Source organism: Cavia porcellus, unplaced genomic scaffold (genome assembly GCF_034190915.1).
Source record: "Cavia porcellus strain 051 isolate PalLab524CR breed Dunkin Hartley unplaced genomic scaffold, mCavPor4.1 scaffold_2, whole genome shotgun sequence".
Classification (NCBI taxonomy): domain Eukaryota; kingdom Metazoa; phylum Chordata; class Mammalia; order Rodentia; family Caviidae; genus Cavia; species Cavia porcellus.
Window position 1 is genome coordinate 33,993,942 of NW_026947485.1, and position 20,273 is coordinate 34,014,214.

Here is a 20,273-nt window from a genome sequence, read left to right on the forward strand (position 1 = left end):
ATGTGACCTGACCCCTATTTTTGATTCTGTCATATTTCCTGTGCAACAGTTTTGTACATAAGGTTTCTGCCTACCCACCCCTATATCTTCAAGAATTTTATCTATTTTCTCTGCCAGAAGATTAAGCATTTCTGTTTTAATATTTATATCTTTGATCCATTTTGATTGTAGATTAGTGCACAGTGAGAATGGGTCTAGTTTTAGTCTTCAGCATATGGAAAGCCAGTTTTTCAGCACCATTTGTTAAAGAGACTACCTCCAGTGAAATCATTTGGCTCTTTTATTACAGATAAGGTGGCTGAGTGTGTTTGGAGTTGTTTCTACATTTTCTAATCTGTTCCTTTTTTGTGTGTGTGTGTGGTATCACGTTGCTTCTTATCGAGGAAGCTATACGGGATAATTTCAAGTCAGGGATTATGATGACCCCTGCCTTGCCTTTGATGCTGAGGATTTCTACTGCTATTCTAGGTCTCTTGTGCTTCCAAATGAATTTTAGGATGCTTTTCTCTAATTCTATGAGACATGCTATTAGTATTTTGATTGGGATGGCATTAAATCTGTATAACAATTTCATAAGCATGGCAATTTTCACTACATTGATTCTTCCTACCCAAAAGCATGGGATATATTTCCATTTTCTGATATCTTCTTTTTCAGAGTACTGTAGTTTTCAATGTAAAGATCTTTTACTTCTTTTGTTGTTTTTTTTTTTAATGCTATTGTGAAAAGTGTGGATTCTCTAATGTCTCTCAGTGAGATTGTGTACAGGAATGCTATTGATTTTTGAGTGCTGACTTCATATTCAGCTATGCTACCAAATTTGGTTATTAAATCTAGAAGTCTTTTGGAGTTTTTGGATATTTCTTTGTAGAGTACCATGTCATCTGCAAACAATGATAATTTAAACATCTTGTTTTTATCCTTATTAATTTGTCAAAATTAATTAACTTGTCAAGCCATCTCTGTATCCCTTGGATGAATCCTACTTGGCCATGGTGTATAATCTTCTCAATAATTTGTTGCATTCTGTGTGCCAGTCTCTTATTAAGAATTTTTGCATCTATGTTCATTAAAGAGATTGTGCTGTAGTTCTCTTGTTTTGGTTGGGTCCTTCTCTGGTTTTGCTATCAGTGTAATGCTTACTTCTCAGAATGAATTTGAGAGTATCATTTCCCTTTCAATTTCATTAATGAGGTTGAGAAGTAGCAGCATTAAGCCCTCTCTAAATTTCTTGTAGAATTTAGCAGTGAATCCATCAGGAGCTGGGTTTCTCTTTACTAGTAGGTTTTTAATTACATCTTTAATTTTATTGACTGATGCTGGTTTATTTAGAATCTTTATACCTTCTTGATTCAGCTTTGGTAACTCATATGTAGCTAGAAATCTGTCCATTTTTTCTGTTTTCCATCATACGAGAATGAAGGGTCTCAAAATAGGTATTAATGATCTTCAGGATTTCTGCAGTATCTATTGTGATTTCACCCATTTCATTCCTAATTCCAAGGATTTGAGTGTTTTCTTTCCTTCTTGTAAGGTTGGCTAAAGGTTTGTTAGTTTTATTTAATCTTTCAAAAAAAACAACTCTTTGATTCATTGATTCTTTGTATTGTTCTCTTAAATTTGGCTGCATTAATTGCTGCTCTGATCTTTATAATTTCCTCTCTTGCAAGAGCTTTGGGCTTGACTTGTTCTCTTTTCCTAGAAGTTTGAGGTCCAACCTTGTGATGCTTATTTGAATTCTTTCTGTTTTCTTGATATGAGGATTCACTACTAATTAAGTTTTCCCTATAGGACACCTTTCACTGCATCCTATAAGTTCCAGTATATTATACTAGCATTATCATTTAATTGTAGAAGCTGTCTGATTTCTTCCTTAATGTCATAGGTAACCTATTGGTTGTTCAGGAGAGGGTTATTTAATTTCCACATATTTATGAAGTGCTCATAGTTTTGTGGGGTTTTTTTGACATGGATTTCAATTTCATTACACTATGGTCTGATAATATGCATGAGATAATTTTAATTCCTTTGCATTTACTTATGTTCTATGAGCACATTGTGGTCTATTATGGAAAACATCAATGTGCAGCTGAGAAGAACATATATTCTGATGTTGTGAGACAAAACACTTTGTAGACATCTACTAAATCCATTTGTTTGCAATTGCAGTTCACTAATAATTATATGTTGATTTTTTGGTCTATTTTATCTATTTGTAGCAGTTGAGTATTGGGGTCCCCCATTACAACTGTACTAGTGCTTATTTGATTTTTTCTTGTAAGTTAACTGCAGTTTTATACAGTTGGGTGCATTGGTATTTGAAGCCCGTCTCTTTATGGATTGTTCCCTTTGTAAGGACATAGTGACCTTCTTTGTCTCTCAATCAATCTTGCCTTGAAATTCACTTTGTCTGTAAATACAGTAGCTACCAATGCTTTTTTCCAGGATCTTGTCACATGAAGTACTGTCTTCGATGCTTTGCCTTTCAGTCTATGAATTTCTTTTTAGTTAAATGTGCTTGTCTTACACAATATATTGTTGGATCATGCTTATTCCTTTCTTCCAGTCTGTTTCTTTTGATTGGTAAATTGAGACCATTTACATTGATGGTTATAACTAATATATATTGGCTTAACCTCGTCTTGTTATCTTCCTGTTGTTCATCCCTTTCTTTTACCCTTTGTTTAATTACCCGCCTTGCCTGGTAGATTTATTCTGTTAGAGTTCATGGAGTTGTAGTCCTCACTATCTCTCTCTAGAATGTCCTTCAGAATATTTTATGTTGGTTGGGTAGTCTTCAGTTTCCTCAAGTGTTCTTTGTCATAGACGTATCGTATTTCTCTATCACTTCTGAAAGATAGTTTCATGGGGTACATCAGTCTGAGTTGGATGTTGTTTCTTTTTAGGGCTTGAAATACTTCACTCCAAACTCCCCTTGAGTTGAGGATTTGTACTGTCTTTTGTGATTCTGATGGACTTTCCTTTATAGGTGATTTGTTTCTTTTCTCTATCATCTTTTAATATTCTGATTTTGCATTGAATTTCTGGAATCCTTGGTGTAGGATTTTTTCACCATGACTAACTGAAGTTCTCTATGCCTCTCTTATCTTTATATCAGATTCTTTTCCCATGTTTGGGAAGTTTTCTGCCATGATTTCTGTGAACAGTTTTTTAATGTGGTTTTCACTATCTCCTACTTTTCATTGACTCTGATCAAATTTATGTAATTCTTATTCGAGTCATCTAGCAGCTGTTGCACTGCTTTTTCATGGTCCCTTGCTATTTCTAAGAAATCCTTCTTTTCCTGAACACTAACAGCAATCCTGCCTTCTGGATTTGATATTCTATCCTCACATTAGCTTATTTTGGTGTGTGTACCTTCAATAGAATTTTTGATCGCCTGGATGTGCGTTTAATCTCCTGATTCTGTTTCATGGATTCCATTTCTTTCCTATGTTGATCACCAATGATTTTCATCATTTTTCTAAGCTCTTCTATTTTTATCAGTGTCTGCTATAAAGGCACTAACCACATCATTCATTACAGTCACCATCTCAGTAGTTACCTGAGAAATTATTTCTGATTTGATTTTCATTCACCCTGCTTTGTTACTTCTGTTGTTATTATTTCAGAGAGTCGAGGTAGGTGGCTTTCAAATTATTCCACATCATTGCTTTCTTGATTTGCCTTTGTCAAAATGGAAGTCTGGAACTGCACCTTGCTTCCATATCTTCCATTTTCTATTTTTCTAGTTTAATTCCTGGTGATCTCTGTAAGCTGCTTATAGGGAGTAGTTTTACTGCAAGTATTGAGAACCCTTAAAAAATGACTTCTTGTCAGAGATGTCTTCTCAGTTCTGCTGTACCAACACTGAGAGCTACTGGGTAGAGGCAGCCTGCAGTTGTTCTGGATTCCAACCTCAGTAGTCCCCTTTCCAAGATGTCCCCCAGGAGATCATCCTCTCCTGGGGGATGTCTGAACCCAAATAACTAGCCACTACAGACTGCTGTCTCCACTGCTCCATTCCACTGATGCATTTCTCTCTAGATACCTCTGGGACCTCCAACAGTCACCAGGCATCTGCAGGTTCAAGCCACCCCTCCCACACAGTAAGCTAGGACTCAGGGAGAAATCACCACTTGTTAGCTTCTTCTTCTGTACTGAGGTCTCTTCTTCGCTTTCCCAGTGGGCTTCAAGTCTCATTTCAAACCTTGCTGGATCCTGGGGACCCTGTTTCTTTCTTCTTCCCTTTTTCATACTGTTATATTTCAAAGTCTCAACCACAAATATCAGAAAGGCTGTTTCTCTGCTGTTCACCACTCCATCATTTTCCGGGAATTCTTTCAATAAGGTCTTTTAAAATAAAGTAAAATAATAGCTGGCATGATCCCATTTCAATAGTGCTGTAATGGAATATCATGTGAACATACGATAGGATATTAACAGAGTTCATCTTTAGGTAATGAGATTTTCTCTTCTGACTTCCTAAAATGAATATGTATGATTTCATAGGTAAATCAAATTAATAATGCTATCATCATTTTATTAAAAACTGAAATTAAGTAAGAGAGAAAATGAAAAATACCTCCACATCTCAAGGACCCTCTGCCACTTGGCAGCCTGAAAGTTTGTCTGGTTGTTTCCAAAGAGAGAATAATTAAAAGTATACAGGAATTCCAGATACTGAAGAGGGACATCAGACACACAGTAATGGCTAGATAGCAAGACCATCCACACTAACTCACAGATGCACCACAGAATAGCCAGAGCAAGTGTTTATAAACAAAAATCTGATCATGTTGTCTCTGCTTAGAATGGTTTGTTTCCTTCCACTACTCTTTGGAAAAAAAACAAAACTTTGCCTTTTATAGGCCTCATATTTCAGAGCTTTCATCATCAATTAGCCTCTTCCCAATCTATGCTCCCCCTCTACCAATCTGACAGATGACAGCCCATCTTCATCCTCTGGCCACAGGGCCACTGCACAGGTTATCTACTCCACCCATATCCTCTCCCACATCTTCTCCATTCCTTCATTAGGGAAGACTCCATACATCCCAGATACTCTGGATATTCCCACAGCACCCTGGACTTCCCATCAGAGAACAGAGCACAGTCACAGCTAGTGCTGTGTGTCCGTGGACCACACTAGATTGTAGACACCACGTCATCAAGGCTGGTCTGTCTGGCTTACACATATCACTGATGCCTGATACCCTGGCTTCCCTATGGTGGATGACCCCCTAAAAACAGGCAGAGTAAGTGACTGAAATCCATGGCCAGGCAGGTTAGGCAAAAGCATGATCAAACAAAAGCAAAGGCCACACTTTAAAAGCCTGTGAGCCATACCTGGGAATGTGGACTTGGCCCTATGTAAGCAAAGGGAAGGCACTATAAGCCCCCAACCCACAGTACTACAGATTGAACCCAGGGCCTTCACACTTAGCTATAGTGCCAATAATTTTTTATTTGACATATGCTACTAGGTCACTAAGCTGCCCAAGCCAAGCTTGAATTCCCACTCCTCCTGCCTCAGCCATGGAGACCTGGGATTATAAGCATGTTCCACCATGACCACCTGTAGTGGACTGGTAACTGGTGGTCAATTTAAACACCAGCTGAACTGAATCAGCATGGTGTGAGCATGGATGATCCACCTGAGGACTGCTGCCAGCATGAAAAGGAGACGTGGAAAAGATCAGAGAAATATTATGTGTTCTACTAAGTGTTGCTGTTGTTTGGAGCTGTTGGTTCTCCTGGAGGAACTTGTGGAGTTTCTTCCCTGATATGAACTTGGCTATTCTCATCATCAGAGGATCTAACAGACTCAGGATCTTGTGGTCACTGACAGTAGCTGCAGTTCACTTTGGAGGAGCTCTGGTCCTTACTTTGATCATCACTTCCTAGCTCTGAAGGGAAAGATGATGTGCTGCTCAGTCTCCAGGAGAAACTTGTCACACTGGCTTCCTGATACAAACTCGGCTGTTCCCATTGTCAGAGGGGCTCGGGACCTCATTGTTGCTGAGGACAGCTGTAGTACTTTTCTGGGAAGCCCTGGTCCTTATTTTGAGTGTTGCTTCTTGACTCCAGCATAGACCCCGCAGCCTACTAGCACAGATTCTTCACCCCACTAGCATAGACTTTCCAGCTGCTACCACTGACCTTTGGGCCATGCCAATGCAGATCCATAAAACAGACTGGCATAAATCATTGTCATAGGTTCTAGGCCTCCAGCTGGACTCATGGAAGGCACTGTCATGGGCTCTAGGTTTTCAGCTGAACTCATGCAGGTTATTGCGATGGGTTCCAGGCCCTCGGCTAGATTTTCTAGGTTTTTAGTGTTATAGACAGATTTCCTGCACTTTCTTGTGTTTAACTCTGGGTGACTATGTCCTGTATGTAATTGTTCTCTTTGTAAGCCCTGACTACAACAGAGTTTAAATAGGAGGTACACAAGATCAGAACATATGTAAGATCCAAATACGAATTAGATGAAGGAGAAGTGGGGGCACAGGAAAACAAAGTAAGATGGTTCTCAGGTTTCTAGTTTAGATGTCTTGGCTTCCGGAACTGTAGGAACCGTATGAGTCATTGTTCTGAAACAATCATTGAGACTCCTTGGAATAACAGCTCCACTTAGCCACTCCTCTGAACCCTCACCACTCTGGGAAAGCCAGGGTGGCCTTCAGGACTCAAAGCTGACCTCCTGTAGGAAGTGGAAGCAACCACAGAGTTTCCTTATCCAAGCAATTCCTATAAACCTGTAAAATGAAATTAATCATGGTGATCTAGTAGAGGTTTGGGTAGAATCTGCTGAGTTAATGTTTGGAAAGTCCACCACAAGTGATAAAGACTCGTTATCAATATGAGGGTAACATTTTGCATATTAACTGATTAAAACTCCAAAAAAAAAAGCCTCTTGAAACAGTCACTATGACACAGCTGATGGTCTTACACAGATGAACTTCTACATTTTTTAAACTTTTTTCATCATCTCAAACAACTGGCCTCATGAATAATCCAGATGAGAAAGGAGGAAAACGCTTCTTGTTGGAAAATTGGGCTTCCCTGGGCCCCCAGCAGATGGTGAGGATGGAGTTCAGCTCAGATCCTGCTGGCTCCCTCTTTCAGAAACAATGGAGGCCCCTTCAATATTTACTGACTTGACAAATTTTGAAAATCTAAAGTAGCTTCCAACTGTTAGAGAAAGATGAGTCATTAGACACAGTGGGCCTCCTTAGGAAACTGTAAACTAAGAACTTTAAAATAGAAATCTAACCACTTTCCCAATCCATGCCTAAACCCTACTGAGTTAATTTGGGTTCCCTGGGCCCAAAGTCAAAGTAAAATAATTCTAGCTTTCTCCTGGGGCTTCTCAGAGAGCAGGAAAGGGCTGAAGTTTCTCATGCTTAGTGAGGATGGGGAAAACATCTAAGCCAGCTGAAACACCTTGAGTTTTGACATACACTATGGAGAGAGAAAAGGAAAGGAAAGCAACTAATATTTTTATAAGCACCTGCAATCATCTCTTTCCTAGGCCACTGTCACATCATGTGTAGACATTACTACTCTTCCTTTACGAGATTTCACAAGAAGATAAAGAACGTTTAAAAAGTAGTCAAATAGCTTTTAAGTGGTGAATGTCAGAACTTGGCAATTCAACTCTGGTTTGTTCAAAAATAAAGAAGGAATATTTTTCTACCATATATATTTTTATACGATCTCCAAAAGCCAAAACATCTGAGGAATACAATAAATAACTGAGCAGGTTCAATCCAGCATTTGAAACACATACACATGCACACACATGAACCCTGGAGCTGAACTGCACTGAAACCCTCACTTATTACTTTGACCCTGAGCAAGTCATTTCTCCATTTGTGTAGCTATACTTCTGAAAACTGAATTATAGTATCTCCAAAAAACCCTCTCATCTGCAAGTCCAGGATGGATAATCCTTCTTCAACTTTCTTCTCCAAGCCCATGGAATTCTACCTGAACCACCCTGTGGAGCTATCCAGAAGAGGAAAAGGAGCACAGCCAAGAGGAGGAACAGAAAACAGGCATGAGGTCAATGAATCCACTTAATTTGCTTTTAGGAGAATAAACTCCTCCATGGCACATGTGGCCTGATACTCCAGGACAGATCCTTGAGTAGTGTGAACCTTTAGCCTGAAGTTGCTGACCTCTACCAAGTACAAACTAGCTTTCAGCAGTTCTGCCTCCAAGCTCACACAGGCTTCTTGGGGAAGCCTGAATCTCAGTCCAATTTCCTGTCATACTCCAGAACCCCTTGCCAGCAGCATGGGAAGTGCCAACTGGCTCTCCCCAAAGCAGCTGGCACAGATTACCCAAACCCAGCTGGAAGTGCTCAGAGAGGCAGCCACTCCAGGTCTCTAGGCTGGTCAAAAATCCTACCCTAAAACAAAGACAGCCTTGCAGCGAAGCCAGCACTTGACATAAGTGGCTGTTCAGGGCTATAGGAAGTAACTGGGGACAGGCTGGTAAGCACCACCCAGGAAAGCAGCTGTGAGTCTAGGAGTCTTGTCCACTCCCTGATTTCAGAGCCCCTCCATCATCACAACCAAAGCTATCAATTACAAGGTACCTTGAGTGGCTGAGTTCCTCTATTTCTGGCCCTACTAGATCTCCCAATAATTCAACAAGGAAAGAATGTTAATGTCCCAGTATGAAGGAGGTCCTGGGGCCTCAAAGAGGTGAATGATCTTCCCCAAGGCTAGAGAGGAGGAAGGACCAGAACTAGTTACAGCGCCCAGGTCTTCAGCATCATTTTCCTCTCCCAGCCCAGGCAAGCTTACTATCTAGACAGGGCCAGAAGTAAGGACTTACTTTGCCAAACCAACCCAGAGGACAAAGTCTAAAAGATGATTAACTAGGGCAGAAGATACTTGGAGGCCAATAAGAATCCAATGTGGCAGTGGGAGACCCACACCCAAGTAAATAAACGTGAATATCAGTATTGAATAGCAAAAACCAGAAGATCAAGATCACCTTATAGCTCTACAAAGAACAACATATATATTTATCTGATCAACTAGGACTCAGAGTTTGTTATCATTATTATTATTGTTTTCATGTTATTAGATTAGGAAAATTTATTATGAATTAGTAATAATAAAAATATTACTGTGACAGCCACCTAGAACCTACTATGTCCCATGTGCAGTTTTGAGTGCTTAATGTATACAAACTCATTTAACCTCTAACGCCCTAGAAGATAAATATTGTATCTACCTCCATTTAATAAAGAAGCACATTTAAATATATGGGGGCTATGTAGCTTGTCCAAGATCACACACATAATAAATTACTTACTGTGAAGACAATATTCAAACCAAGATAGACCAGCTCCAGAAGATATGCTCTTACTTTCTTCATATATGGTTTCTCAAACCCCGGTAGTACATTAGTTCTGAGCAGGACCCAGGCTCAATGTGCCATAGCTCTTGTCTATTATCACATTTATTCTTCACTGTAACAAAGTCTACCAAAATGAACTGAAGTCACAAGGTTTTACAACAAATCAGAATGAAGTTGATCCTGCAGTTAAGCAGGAACACTTGGAAATACGCAGCAAATGGTCATTAACTAATGATAGCAGCTAATGATTTTCAATGCTTGCCATGCGCCAGGCACAACTCTAGAAGCTAAAGTCACATTAAGATTTCCATCCACCCTAGATATGTTGCTTTTGTGGCTACCTTGTTGCACAAAAATTGATTTCTAAAGATGTTAACTCTATTTTAGGATTTCACTATTCACTTTCACTATTCCAAATATATTGGTATTATAATTATTTAACTTTTTAAATAACTTCTGATAAGAACACTTAACATGAGATTTACCTGCTTAAAAAATCTTTACCTAAAGCATAAATGCAATGTTGTATATCAGATCTCTAGGGATTATTCATCTTGCTTGATTGAAACTTTATGAATGATTACAGTTTATTTGAAAGTCTTATTTAAAAGAAATTAAAATATTTTCATAGGTTTCTGAAATTATTGTGTCCTGAGCACAATGTCTACTGTACCCAGTAGACAACTTGGCTCTGCTAAGACCTCTACTTGCATTATTGTATTTTCTTTCTCAACCTGGCAAAATAGATGCTATTTACTTATGCCCATTTTACAGCTTAGAAAACTTTATGTTACCCATGAAATACCACAGAACACAACAAAAGGAAGATGGGGTTCAGGATTTCAACCCCCAGTGACCAACTTCAGTGCTTATGATATTCTGCACTCTACTGACAGGCAATTTAACAATGGGCCCCTCTTCCTGCTGTGTCCCCAGCCAGTTCAAAACCCAGGCCCAGAAGTATCATTCTTGTAATGCTGTTCAACCGCTCCCAGCTTTCCTATGGTACAGGTAAACTCTGGCCTGGAGTCTTGGTGGCTGGGCCAAGCAAACTATATGGCCCAGGAAGACCCATCAGCCCAGGAGAGGAGAACACGAAGAAGCTTAGTGCACACTCAACTCTTGTTCCCACTTGGTGTCAAGGACCAACACAGTTGTATAGGGCATCCTGGCTGCTGCCCTAGAGAGATCACCCCAAGTCTTCAGGATCACAGACTGACTCTCCCTCTCCCTGCCAGCACCAGATGTACTCACTCTATGATTCCAAGCAAAAGGAAGGAACATTGAGCAGACACAGTATGACACCCAGCCGCTGTGCACGGTGTGCCACCCTTCACATGTATGGCTCACCATCGAGGAAGCTGTCACTAGATCCATTTGCTCCTAGAGAAAAGTGAAGCTCACAGAAACTAAACGGTTTGCTTGGTAGACAGAGCAAGTCATTCTGTATTCACACCCCTTTTTTCCCATGACAAACACAACCTCCTGGCTGACATCCCTAAAACCACGCACTCCAGAAGCTAGTGACAATGAAAAGCCCACATGAGAGCTCATGGTTTCTCCTGGTTGGAAGGGAAAGTTGTAAGGCAGGGGTACAAGAACCTTGATTTCACCAATATTAACATGTCTCTAATAACAAAAAAGTAGTTTAGAGGCACTGGAGCATTGTTTTCAAGTATGAATACCTTTTTTCTTGTTTGTTTGTTTGTTTGTTTGTTTGTACCAGGGATCAAACTCACAACCTTGCACTTACCAGGCAAGTGCTTGAACTGCTGAGCTCAATCCCTGGTCCAACATGACTATTCTTGATCCTCATCATAGTCCACACACATGGACCACAAATCTCATTATACCTGAAGAGGAAATGGAAGTTGGGAGGTGAAATAACCTGGCCAATGTGCAGACTGGAGAAAGATGAGAGGCACAGCAGAGGACACAAGCCCTAGCTGCACAGCTCCTCTCTCCACACCCTGCTCCACCTGACTCAGCCTCCAGTCTTCCCAGTCATGTGAGAAGAGAGGGAATCAGATCAAAGAGTACAAGGTGGTGGCTGTAGCTCTTCATTATCTTTAGTTTCAGTTTCTGAAGTTTTCAACTGCCCACAGCCAATTGCAGTCCAAAACTAGTAAGTGGAAAATTCCAGAAATAAACAATTCATAAGTTTTAAATTGCAGCCTGGTCTGCATAGGATGATAAAATCTTACCATCCCATTCCATTTCACCTGGACATGAATTATCCTTTAATCCACGGCATCCATGCTGCATATGCTACCCACCCATTAGCATGTAAAGTATCATAAAATATTCTGAGAGATAGCACATTCATATAATTCTTATCACAATACGTTATAATTGTTCTAGTCATTATTAGTTATTGCTGATCTCTTACTGTGCCTAAATTATAACTTAGACTTTATCACAAGTATGCACATAGAAGAAAAAAATACAGTGCATACCAACTGTAGCTTCAGGCTTCCACTAGCAGCCCAAGAGTGGAACAAGGAACCCTGACCGCTAGCCCCACAGCAACAAACTTTCCACCTCTCAGACTGCTGTCGAGGGAACCCTTGTGTTTGATCCTCTATAACAACCAAAAGAGAAAAATACATACATGTCAGGTGATCCTAGGCAGCTGCTAGAGGAATCATACGTCCTTTTGCTAATGACACTTCTCTGGAACACGTCTAGCGCTTCCCACAATACAACCACCAAAAAACACAGCTTATTTACCACACACTCACCAACTGCACATCCTCTCAGCTGCTGTTTCCTCCCTTTCCTTCCACACATGGATGCCAACACTAATGATAAGAGGTAAATGAGAGCCTTCCCTGACCCCATTTTCTTCTCTGAAGACAGGGGAGCATCAACAGAGAGTGAGTGAGGCCCCCTCTCCATTCCAAGGATTTAATAAGGAAAATACTGTTGCTGGGTTTTTTGCAGAGAAACTCTAGGTTGGGGTGGAGGGGGGCATTTGTTTGTATTTCAGATGGCCTCACTTAATACCAACCCAACACGTGCCAGAAGTGACACAGAAAGGTAATGGAAGAGTGAATTTCAGGCCACGTCTGCACTGATCCCTCCACTGGGCTTTGCTGCTTCCCGCATCAGCGTTCTTATCATCTTGATGAAGAGATCTGGGAGTTTGTCAGATCTGCTGAACCAGCCCTGAGTAGAGCAAAACCACAATGAGTCAAACTTTTGCCTTATGCTGGGAAGGTCCCTGCTTCCTGGAGGAAGATTAGGTAAAAGAAATAAGGCTAATCAGACTGCCTCCCACCAGCTCCTGGTGCAGTGTGGTCTTACCTTGTGCACCATGACCAGTGTTTTCATGCTCTTTTTATATGGTTATCTCAGGTCACGAAATGGAAATGTGGTTAAGAGGTCTTAGACACAAGTGAATACGTGCCATGTGTAGAAATCTATATGGAGGAATCAATGGCAGAGGTCACTGACTTCATGATTAGAGTGGTTATCGTGACTAAAATCACTGGAAAGCCATACGTAGGTCACGTGTGGTTTGATTGATGAGGCATGTGTGTAACAATATTTAAGTATGAAATGAGTAACAGCCTGGAGCAGAATCTTATTTTTCAAATGAACATCCCTGTTTTCAGGAGCTGGATATTTACTGGATATTGAGTGACCCTCACCCCACAGCTTCTCTTTCCACCTGGATGTGCCTGTTTTCAGGGCATCCTCCATCCTCGACCCTCAGTTCCCAGAGCACCTGCATCTAGGTGCAGCACAATTCAGCCACTCCAGGCTTCTATGTCAGAGGGACCAAAGCCAGGCTGCTTCACAGAGGCATTCCTGGTGTTTGGTATAGTCCTTACACTCAACTGCCTCTGACCTCTGTCCCAGGTCCCCAGCCTGGTGACTACTGAAGGCACCACATCTGTCCACATATCCCTGGGGAACACCATTCCTGAGGGAGACCCAACCAGCTGGAGCTGTCTCCCTGCCCACCCAGAAATATGCAGAGAGAAGTCTCATCAGCAGAATGCCCAGTAGACTCTGTGACCTTTCCACAGGGGTGGCTCACATCTCCCTGATGGCAGAGCTACTGAAGTCCCCACTGTCCTCACAGGCCTCTCCTGTGAAAAACTCCAATTTCTTATAAGAACCCTTTTGACCAGAAACTTCTGCAAATCTACTACACCAGAAGACGAAGCAGTTCCCATGACAGGTCAGATGCCAAGAAAGGAGAAACTTGAGGGCCACCATCAGAGTCTTCTCTAACATGGCAGGAGAGTGACTATATTACTCCATCATGGTGAAACATATGACGAGCCGGCAATTTCAGGTGTGGGCCACAAGATGTCTATTCATTCTCAAAGTGCCACATACAGATACAGCAAGAATGTGACTCCTGCTTGGAAGAATTACTTGTAACATACATAATAGACATCACTTGCAAGTGTTATACACACATACATGTATACACAGAAACAGATGCAGACCTGCATACATTTGACTCCCTTACCCATGTGCATTAATAAGGTATTAATGCATATTATAATGTACAATATTAATATGCAACAGTGATATTTGCATGATATGTGTAATTAATCCATTGGCTATATATAATTGATACATATTATACATATTAAAAGCACTTGAGGGGCTGGGGATTTAGCTCAGCGGCATAAGCGCCTGCCTTGTAAGCAGGCAGTCGTGAGTTCGATCCCTGGTACCGATAAAAACGAAAAAGACAAAAAAAAATAAATAAATAAATAAATAAATAAATAAAAGCACTTGAAAATATAAAAGAGATGAAACTCTTCAGAGAAAAAATATAGTCAAAGGAAATTAAAAAGCAAACTTAAGAAAGAAGTAAAACAACTTGTGGAACTGAGTTATCATCTTCCATATCTCAAAGTAGAAACTTTATTTAAAAAATGATAATGCCAAGCATTCATGAGAGACTGTGAGTAGCACTGCTGATGACACTATAAATTCATAAATCTTTCCAGAGGAGAGGTGAGCAATGTACTTTAAAGGTTCTAAAAACATACGTACTCTTGAATCAAGCAAACAATGCTTTTAAAGTTTACCTTTAAAAAGTAACCATGGATGTATTCATGTATTTGGTTTGCTCACTGCTTATTAAGGTAAAAATCAAAAGTCTAAACATCCACCAATAAGAGACTATTTAAATAAATATTTTTCATATGACAGGAAACAAAGATAATAATTATTATTAAATAATAGATTGCCAAGTGTTGTGCTTGCATTTTGTTAAAGAATTATTATATGTATATAAACAAGTACTAGAAGACAGGTGTGATGGCACATACCATTATCACAGTACTTGGGAGGGTGAGGCAGGAGGTCTGCCACAAGTTTAAGGCCAGGCTGGACTACACAGTAAGTTCAAGGCCAGCCTGAACTATATAGTGAAACCTCATCTCAAAAAAAAGGTACTAGAAAATGTACACAAAAAACATTAGTATTCAGCATTGGGTGATAAAAATACAGGTTATTTTCTTTCTTTTTGATTATCTGTATTTTCTAAAACATGTGTATTAGCCTAAAATTACTAACATGTTTCTTATCACACTAATTTCTACTTTGTCAAAGGGTTATACATAAACATATCACATCACTGCAAGAATACAAATTCCCTAATGCAGTTCCTAACTCTAACTTATCTTCGTAATAAACTTGCCATTACATTAGTTTAAGTGCTCTGAATCATTTCTATGTGGCAAGCATTGTGTTCATCTCTATTTAGTAAAATACAATTTTAAAAATCTCTCACAACCTGTGTGGTTAGGCTTATAATCCCAGCATTTGGGAGACTGCTGCAGGCAGATTGAGAGTTCAGGCCAATTTAAGCTACAAAGGCATTTAAGGACAGCCCAAACTACCTAGTGAGACCATGTCTCAAAAAATAAATAAATAAAATACATAAAAATAAAATTTTAAAAAATTTGTTGAAGGACAAAGGGGAGGAAGCTAGATGCAAAGAAGTAAATGAAGAAATACCCAGCAATTAGAAATTTGCTGGAATCTATCTCAATTTGCTGATCAGCTCACTTTGGGGTCCTTTCTGACCATCAACCAAGTAGACATCTCTTTTAATGGGGAGGGAAGGCTTAAGAAGGAAGAAGACCACGCTATCATCCTACATTTGAGGAATTCACCTGTTTGGAAGACGAGCTCCAGCAGGAACTACCAAGTAAAACTTAAAAATCACTTTTAAAAGAGTCAAGAAAAGTGATACATATTTACAGGACAATGAACAATTTTAATCACACACTTTTGACTCTGTTAACTTTTAATTCATTGCTACAAATGCCCCCCAGGACCTACCTACTTGAAGGCTGAAAGATAAATTAGCAAAGACAACAAGGACTACCTATAGGTGCCCAAATAGGTGGTTCCAGTGCAGTTGAGGGTTTACAGGAGACTTGTAGGAACTACAGACAAGAAGAAGAGGTTATCTTTCTGATGCAGATAAGACAGTAGAGACAGCAGCAAGTGAAACAGGCATCTATCTAAAAGACAAAATTTCTCAATGTCAAGTTGAGGAAACACTATTCCTGGCTGTGTAGTGAAGCAGTGTGGGCAGTCTTTGAATAGTGAAATATAGCATTTTTGGGGGAAAAGGAGGTGTCCAATTCATGCCCGTGAAACCTTGGTCCACTTCGCTAGGAGCAAAAGTGACCTAGACTTGAGCATTGGTCTCTTCCACCACACCTCATAGCAGGTGCAACACACCAGGAAACAAAATCACATTCTCAAATTTTAAGTCTTTGGGATTAAGATTTAAAGCTGTAGTAAACTGAGCACTCCCCAAAGTAGGAATGCAAGCGCATTCTCCAGAAAGGGGGCTTCCTTGCTTCCCCAGGCTATCAGGGCCTCCCATCGGCCCCCATTATGGGAAAATGAAGCAGCAAGGCCTTAACAAGTTGTTTCAAAGCAATGAAAGCGTATGAGATCAACAGTGAACGAATCAAGGGCAGATCTTAATGTGGCCGGGCTCCCTGAGCTCGCCTCCAGCCTCCCCTTATCAGCCCTTCTTAGTGAACTGGGGTGGAAAGCCAGCAAGCGCCACTGGGATCCAGTGGGCAGGAGGGGCAAACCCGGGCCCACAGCTCGGACACCAGCTCCTTCAGGATTTCAGGAGCAAGACATATTATTCCTCTCTCCCTGCCTGCTGTATCCTGCCTCTCTCCTCAGCCTCTGGGCCACCTTCTCTTCTCTGCCTCTTTGCCCTTCTTCTCCTTCCTTCTCTTCCTCTTTTCCTCTCTCCCTTTCTCCCTCTCCCCCTCTCTCACTCTATTGTTTGAATCTTAGCACCTGTCTATTTTTCACCCAGTCAAGGTGCCTTCATCTAAAGTCTCTGCCATTCTCATTCACTATCTCTGACTGTGTGTGCATGTCTGTGTGTGTGCGTGCGTGTGTGTGTGTGTGTGTGTGTGTGTCTATCTGTCTGTCTCTGTGTGTGTGTGTGTGTGTGTGCGTGTGTGTGTGTGTGTGTCTGTCTGTCTGTCTGTCTGTCTCTGTGTGTCTGTCTCTCTGTGTGTGGTGTGTGTCTTACTGCCTATCAAGTCCACCTCTTTCTGTTGCTTTCCATCTTCCTTGCCTTGGTATCCCTGTCCCTCGGTCTCTGTCCCGGTCTGGTCTGTATCCCTTCTATCCGGGCTTCCTTACTCAAATCACACCAAGGAAACAGAGCAGTGAGAGGGCCGTGACCCTGAAACCGGCTGGCTCCAGAGGGATGCCAGCTCCAGCCCTGAAGGGTGCCAGGGATGTCCCTGGGCGCAGTTTCCAGGCTGTGCCCCCAGGCCGAGCGCCCTCGGGCCCAGCCCAACTCCCGACCACCCTCTTCCCCGCCGAGAAGGGACCCTCGCAGGCGCGCAGCAAAAGGGTGTCTGCCTAAGCCGGGTCCCAGAGCAGAGCGGGCGGGAAGTTCTCACCGATGGTGAAGCTGTAGCCATCGATGCTGAAAGTGGCGCTCCTGCATTTTTTGAAGCCCTCCTTCCTGTTGCTGGCGTCCGTCATGGCTCGGCAGGCCCGGCAGACGCGCAGCTGGGCCGGCGGCGTGCGGGGTCCCGGGAGGAGCGTGCACCCCGCGCGGGGCGCCGTCCCCTCCGCGCCGCTCGGCGCTGTCGCCGCGGACCCGCGTGGAAGCGAGCGGAGCGCGCCGGCTGCGGGCGCCGGGACGCAGCGTCAAGGACCGCGGCGGCACCGGGAAGTCAGCGAGCCGCCGCCCGCAGCCCCATCGCGGCGCGCGTCCCTGAGCGTGCGGGGCCGGGTGGGCGAGGTCCGGCCTCCGGGGCTGCTCCCTGGGGCGCCCGGCCGCGCGCGCCCGTCCTCGGCGTCGGCGTCTCCGGCGCCTCCCGGGAGGCTGCTGGGGCTCGGAACCCGAGGGGAGGGCTGAGATTTGACGTCTCGCTCCTTTACATAGGCTTCTTCTGGCGGGCGGGACGGCGCCCCAAAAGCGTATCTACAGCTGGAAAAGCAAAGCTCTTAGCCGTCAGATCCCGCCAAAGTTTACTCCAAACAAGGAAGTCAGGAGAATCGCCGCGCCCGCTTCCTCCCACAGCTGTCCCCAGATCTAGCCAGGAGCCCCCTTAATAGAACCTATCAACAGCCCTGCCCAGAAGATGCTTATCCAAGTAACCCATCCATGCCTTTTCGCGCGCTAGCGCTTAAATTTAAAAAAAAAAAAAAAAAAAAAAAAAAAAAAAAAGTGCAATTTACAACCGAGTTAGAAAATCCATTTCCAGTAGCTTCCTCACTGCCAAGTCTCCCGGAATTGTTGAATTTGGAAGAGGTCTTACCAGACTCATAGGTGATGCTTTTGTGAACGAAAACGGAACTGAGTTTGAGATGGGCAATAAAGAAATGTTCCATCTAAATAATGCAGAGCTCGGATACACAACTTTAACTTTATGATGTCAGACATGTCTTTGGTCTTTCCATGCCTACTACTACTAAGTTAGGTAAAGCTTATGGTGGGAAAATCATTCCCTCCACCAGCAGAGGAAGAGGAAAGCTGAAACCAGAGGTGGGGTCCACCTAGTGTAACAAGGGCAGAGCTATGCCCAGGCACCATGGAACTACAATTAATGTAACCTCTTCTGTTGTCTTGGTATTTAACACAGTACACACTTGTGGGTGAGTCTGGCAGGTATATTCCTAGTTAGTTCCAACTGGGTTTAGAAGGCAGTGAATCTATGACTTCAGAATCTAATGAGAATTAGAAACTCCCTCCAGAAAAGGTGATAAAAACACACCTGCAGTGTTCTGTGCATGGTTTCAAAAGACTCATTCAGTGCCTCCAAGCGCACTGAAACCCAGGTTAATGCATGCCTCAGGAATTTAATTTTCACTATGTATTTTAAATAAATGAATATTTTTTTGAGGCAGGGTCTTCCTAAATCGTTAAGTTGCTCACGCTAGGCTTGAACTTGAGATCCTCTTGTCTCAGCCTCCTAGGTGCTAGAATATAGGCAGACATCTAAAGAAATGTATTTTTGCTATGTCAGAGTGTAGTTGGAAAGTTAGCTTCAAATCCTCTGGAGAAAAAAATCTAAAATCACAAACTGATAATTTGGTTAGGTTGGTGATAAGATAAACTAATGATAAAGGCAATTGGTGACACAGACACCATGTCACACAGAATGGCCCATCTCAGCCTGGGAATCAGGGTTTCCAAGTATGATGTAGACCTCAGTCTGTAATGCTCACGTGTGAGGCTGGTTATAGTGTGGAGGTGTGAAAAGGTTTAACACATACACAGACCTGGGCCTGAACTCTGGCCACATCACTTACCAGCTACATGTCTTTAAACATCAGTCTGCTTGGTGTCACTGTGCTCATCTAAGAGGAGGATGAAATGAGAGGAAGTCTGTCAGCCTGGGCACAGGGGAGGCATATGCTATGTGCAACTGTCGATTCTGACATTTCACTACACAGACACCATGGGAAAAGGTTCTCGGTGACAAAAATATATTTTACCTACTGTTATTACCATTAATCTTAAAAGTAAAAGTTTTAGACATAACATTATATGTATTACATACAATATTACATATTTTAATATGATAACCATCACGTTTCTAGCAGTTCCCATTTCTTTGTATTTTGCCTGTATTTTCGGCCCTTTAGCTGAAATACGTGCCTTATTTATTCAAATAAAAGTCCTGGAATAAGGAGTGTAAAAGTCCTGAGTCTCCTGTAGTAAATTATTAAGAACAAAAGCCTAATGTGATGGAACTTTTTCCTTCAGTGAGTGAAATTAAAACTGCTACTTCATCACTCTTAACAGAAAAGCTTCCTGAAATATAATCTATAAAAATAATAACAATGTGATCATTCATCTGTCCCTTAAGTCTGATAAAAATAACTTGCCTGAACAATTAGAACTGTTTTTAAGCAGCTCCTCCCCAGAATCATTATCTCCCTCCTTAGTATCAGAGAGTACACACCTACAGAACCACTAAATGCATTACTTCATCAGCCGTCTCTATGCAGGGCTCTTCCACCAAACCAAGCGAAGTCCGATGCTAACATTATGTAAGCCAAGGAAGAGTATGATCAAGACTGAAATGGAAAGAAGCATGGCTGTGCTTGCTGTTTCAGGAATGCTCCCTCAAGAAAGCCTGTGACATAAAAGAACCTAACCAAGAAACCCAACAGTCGTGCCAATCCTCTGGCTTTGTAGCTGAAGCAGATGCCAATAAATTAACACCTCCAAGCTGAATCCAGCTTGTCACCTGTTTTTATAGTCTTGAAGCTAAGAATACCTATCACATTTTTACATGATTGAAAACATTCAAAGGAAGACTAATATCTTACTGATGCATTGCAACTGTATGAAATTCAAATTTTGTTGCCCAAAAATAGCTTGATTGGAACATAGCAAGAGTCCTTTA

The 20,273-nt window shown here is 41.8% G+C and overlaps 1 protein-coding gene across 9 annotated transcripts in view; it reads right to left on the reverse strand.

Annotated features, from left to right (window-relative positions):
* Positions 1-20,273, reverse strand: part of Pde1c (phosphodiesterase 1C) — a 599,125-nt gene that overhangs the window by 470,057 nt on the left and 108,795 nt on the right. Inside the window, exon 1 of one of the 9 annotated variants that reach the window (XM_063240417.1) lies at positions 17,310-17,535. The exons of 7 other annotated variants lie outside the window; for them this stretch is intronic. In XM_063240417.1, coding sequence (XP_063096487.1) covers positions 17,310-17,394 — 85 coding nt within the window. In that variant the 5' untranslated portion in view covers positions 17,395-17,535. Of the gene's footprint in view, positions 1-17,309; positions 17,536-20,273 lie in introns of those variants that run through there. One more of the 9 variants, XM_063240423.1, reaches the window with a different exon arrangement.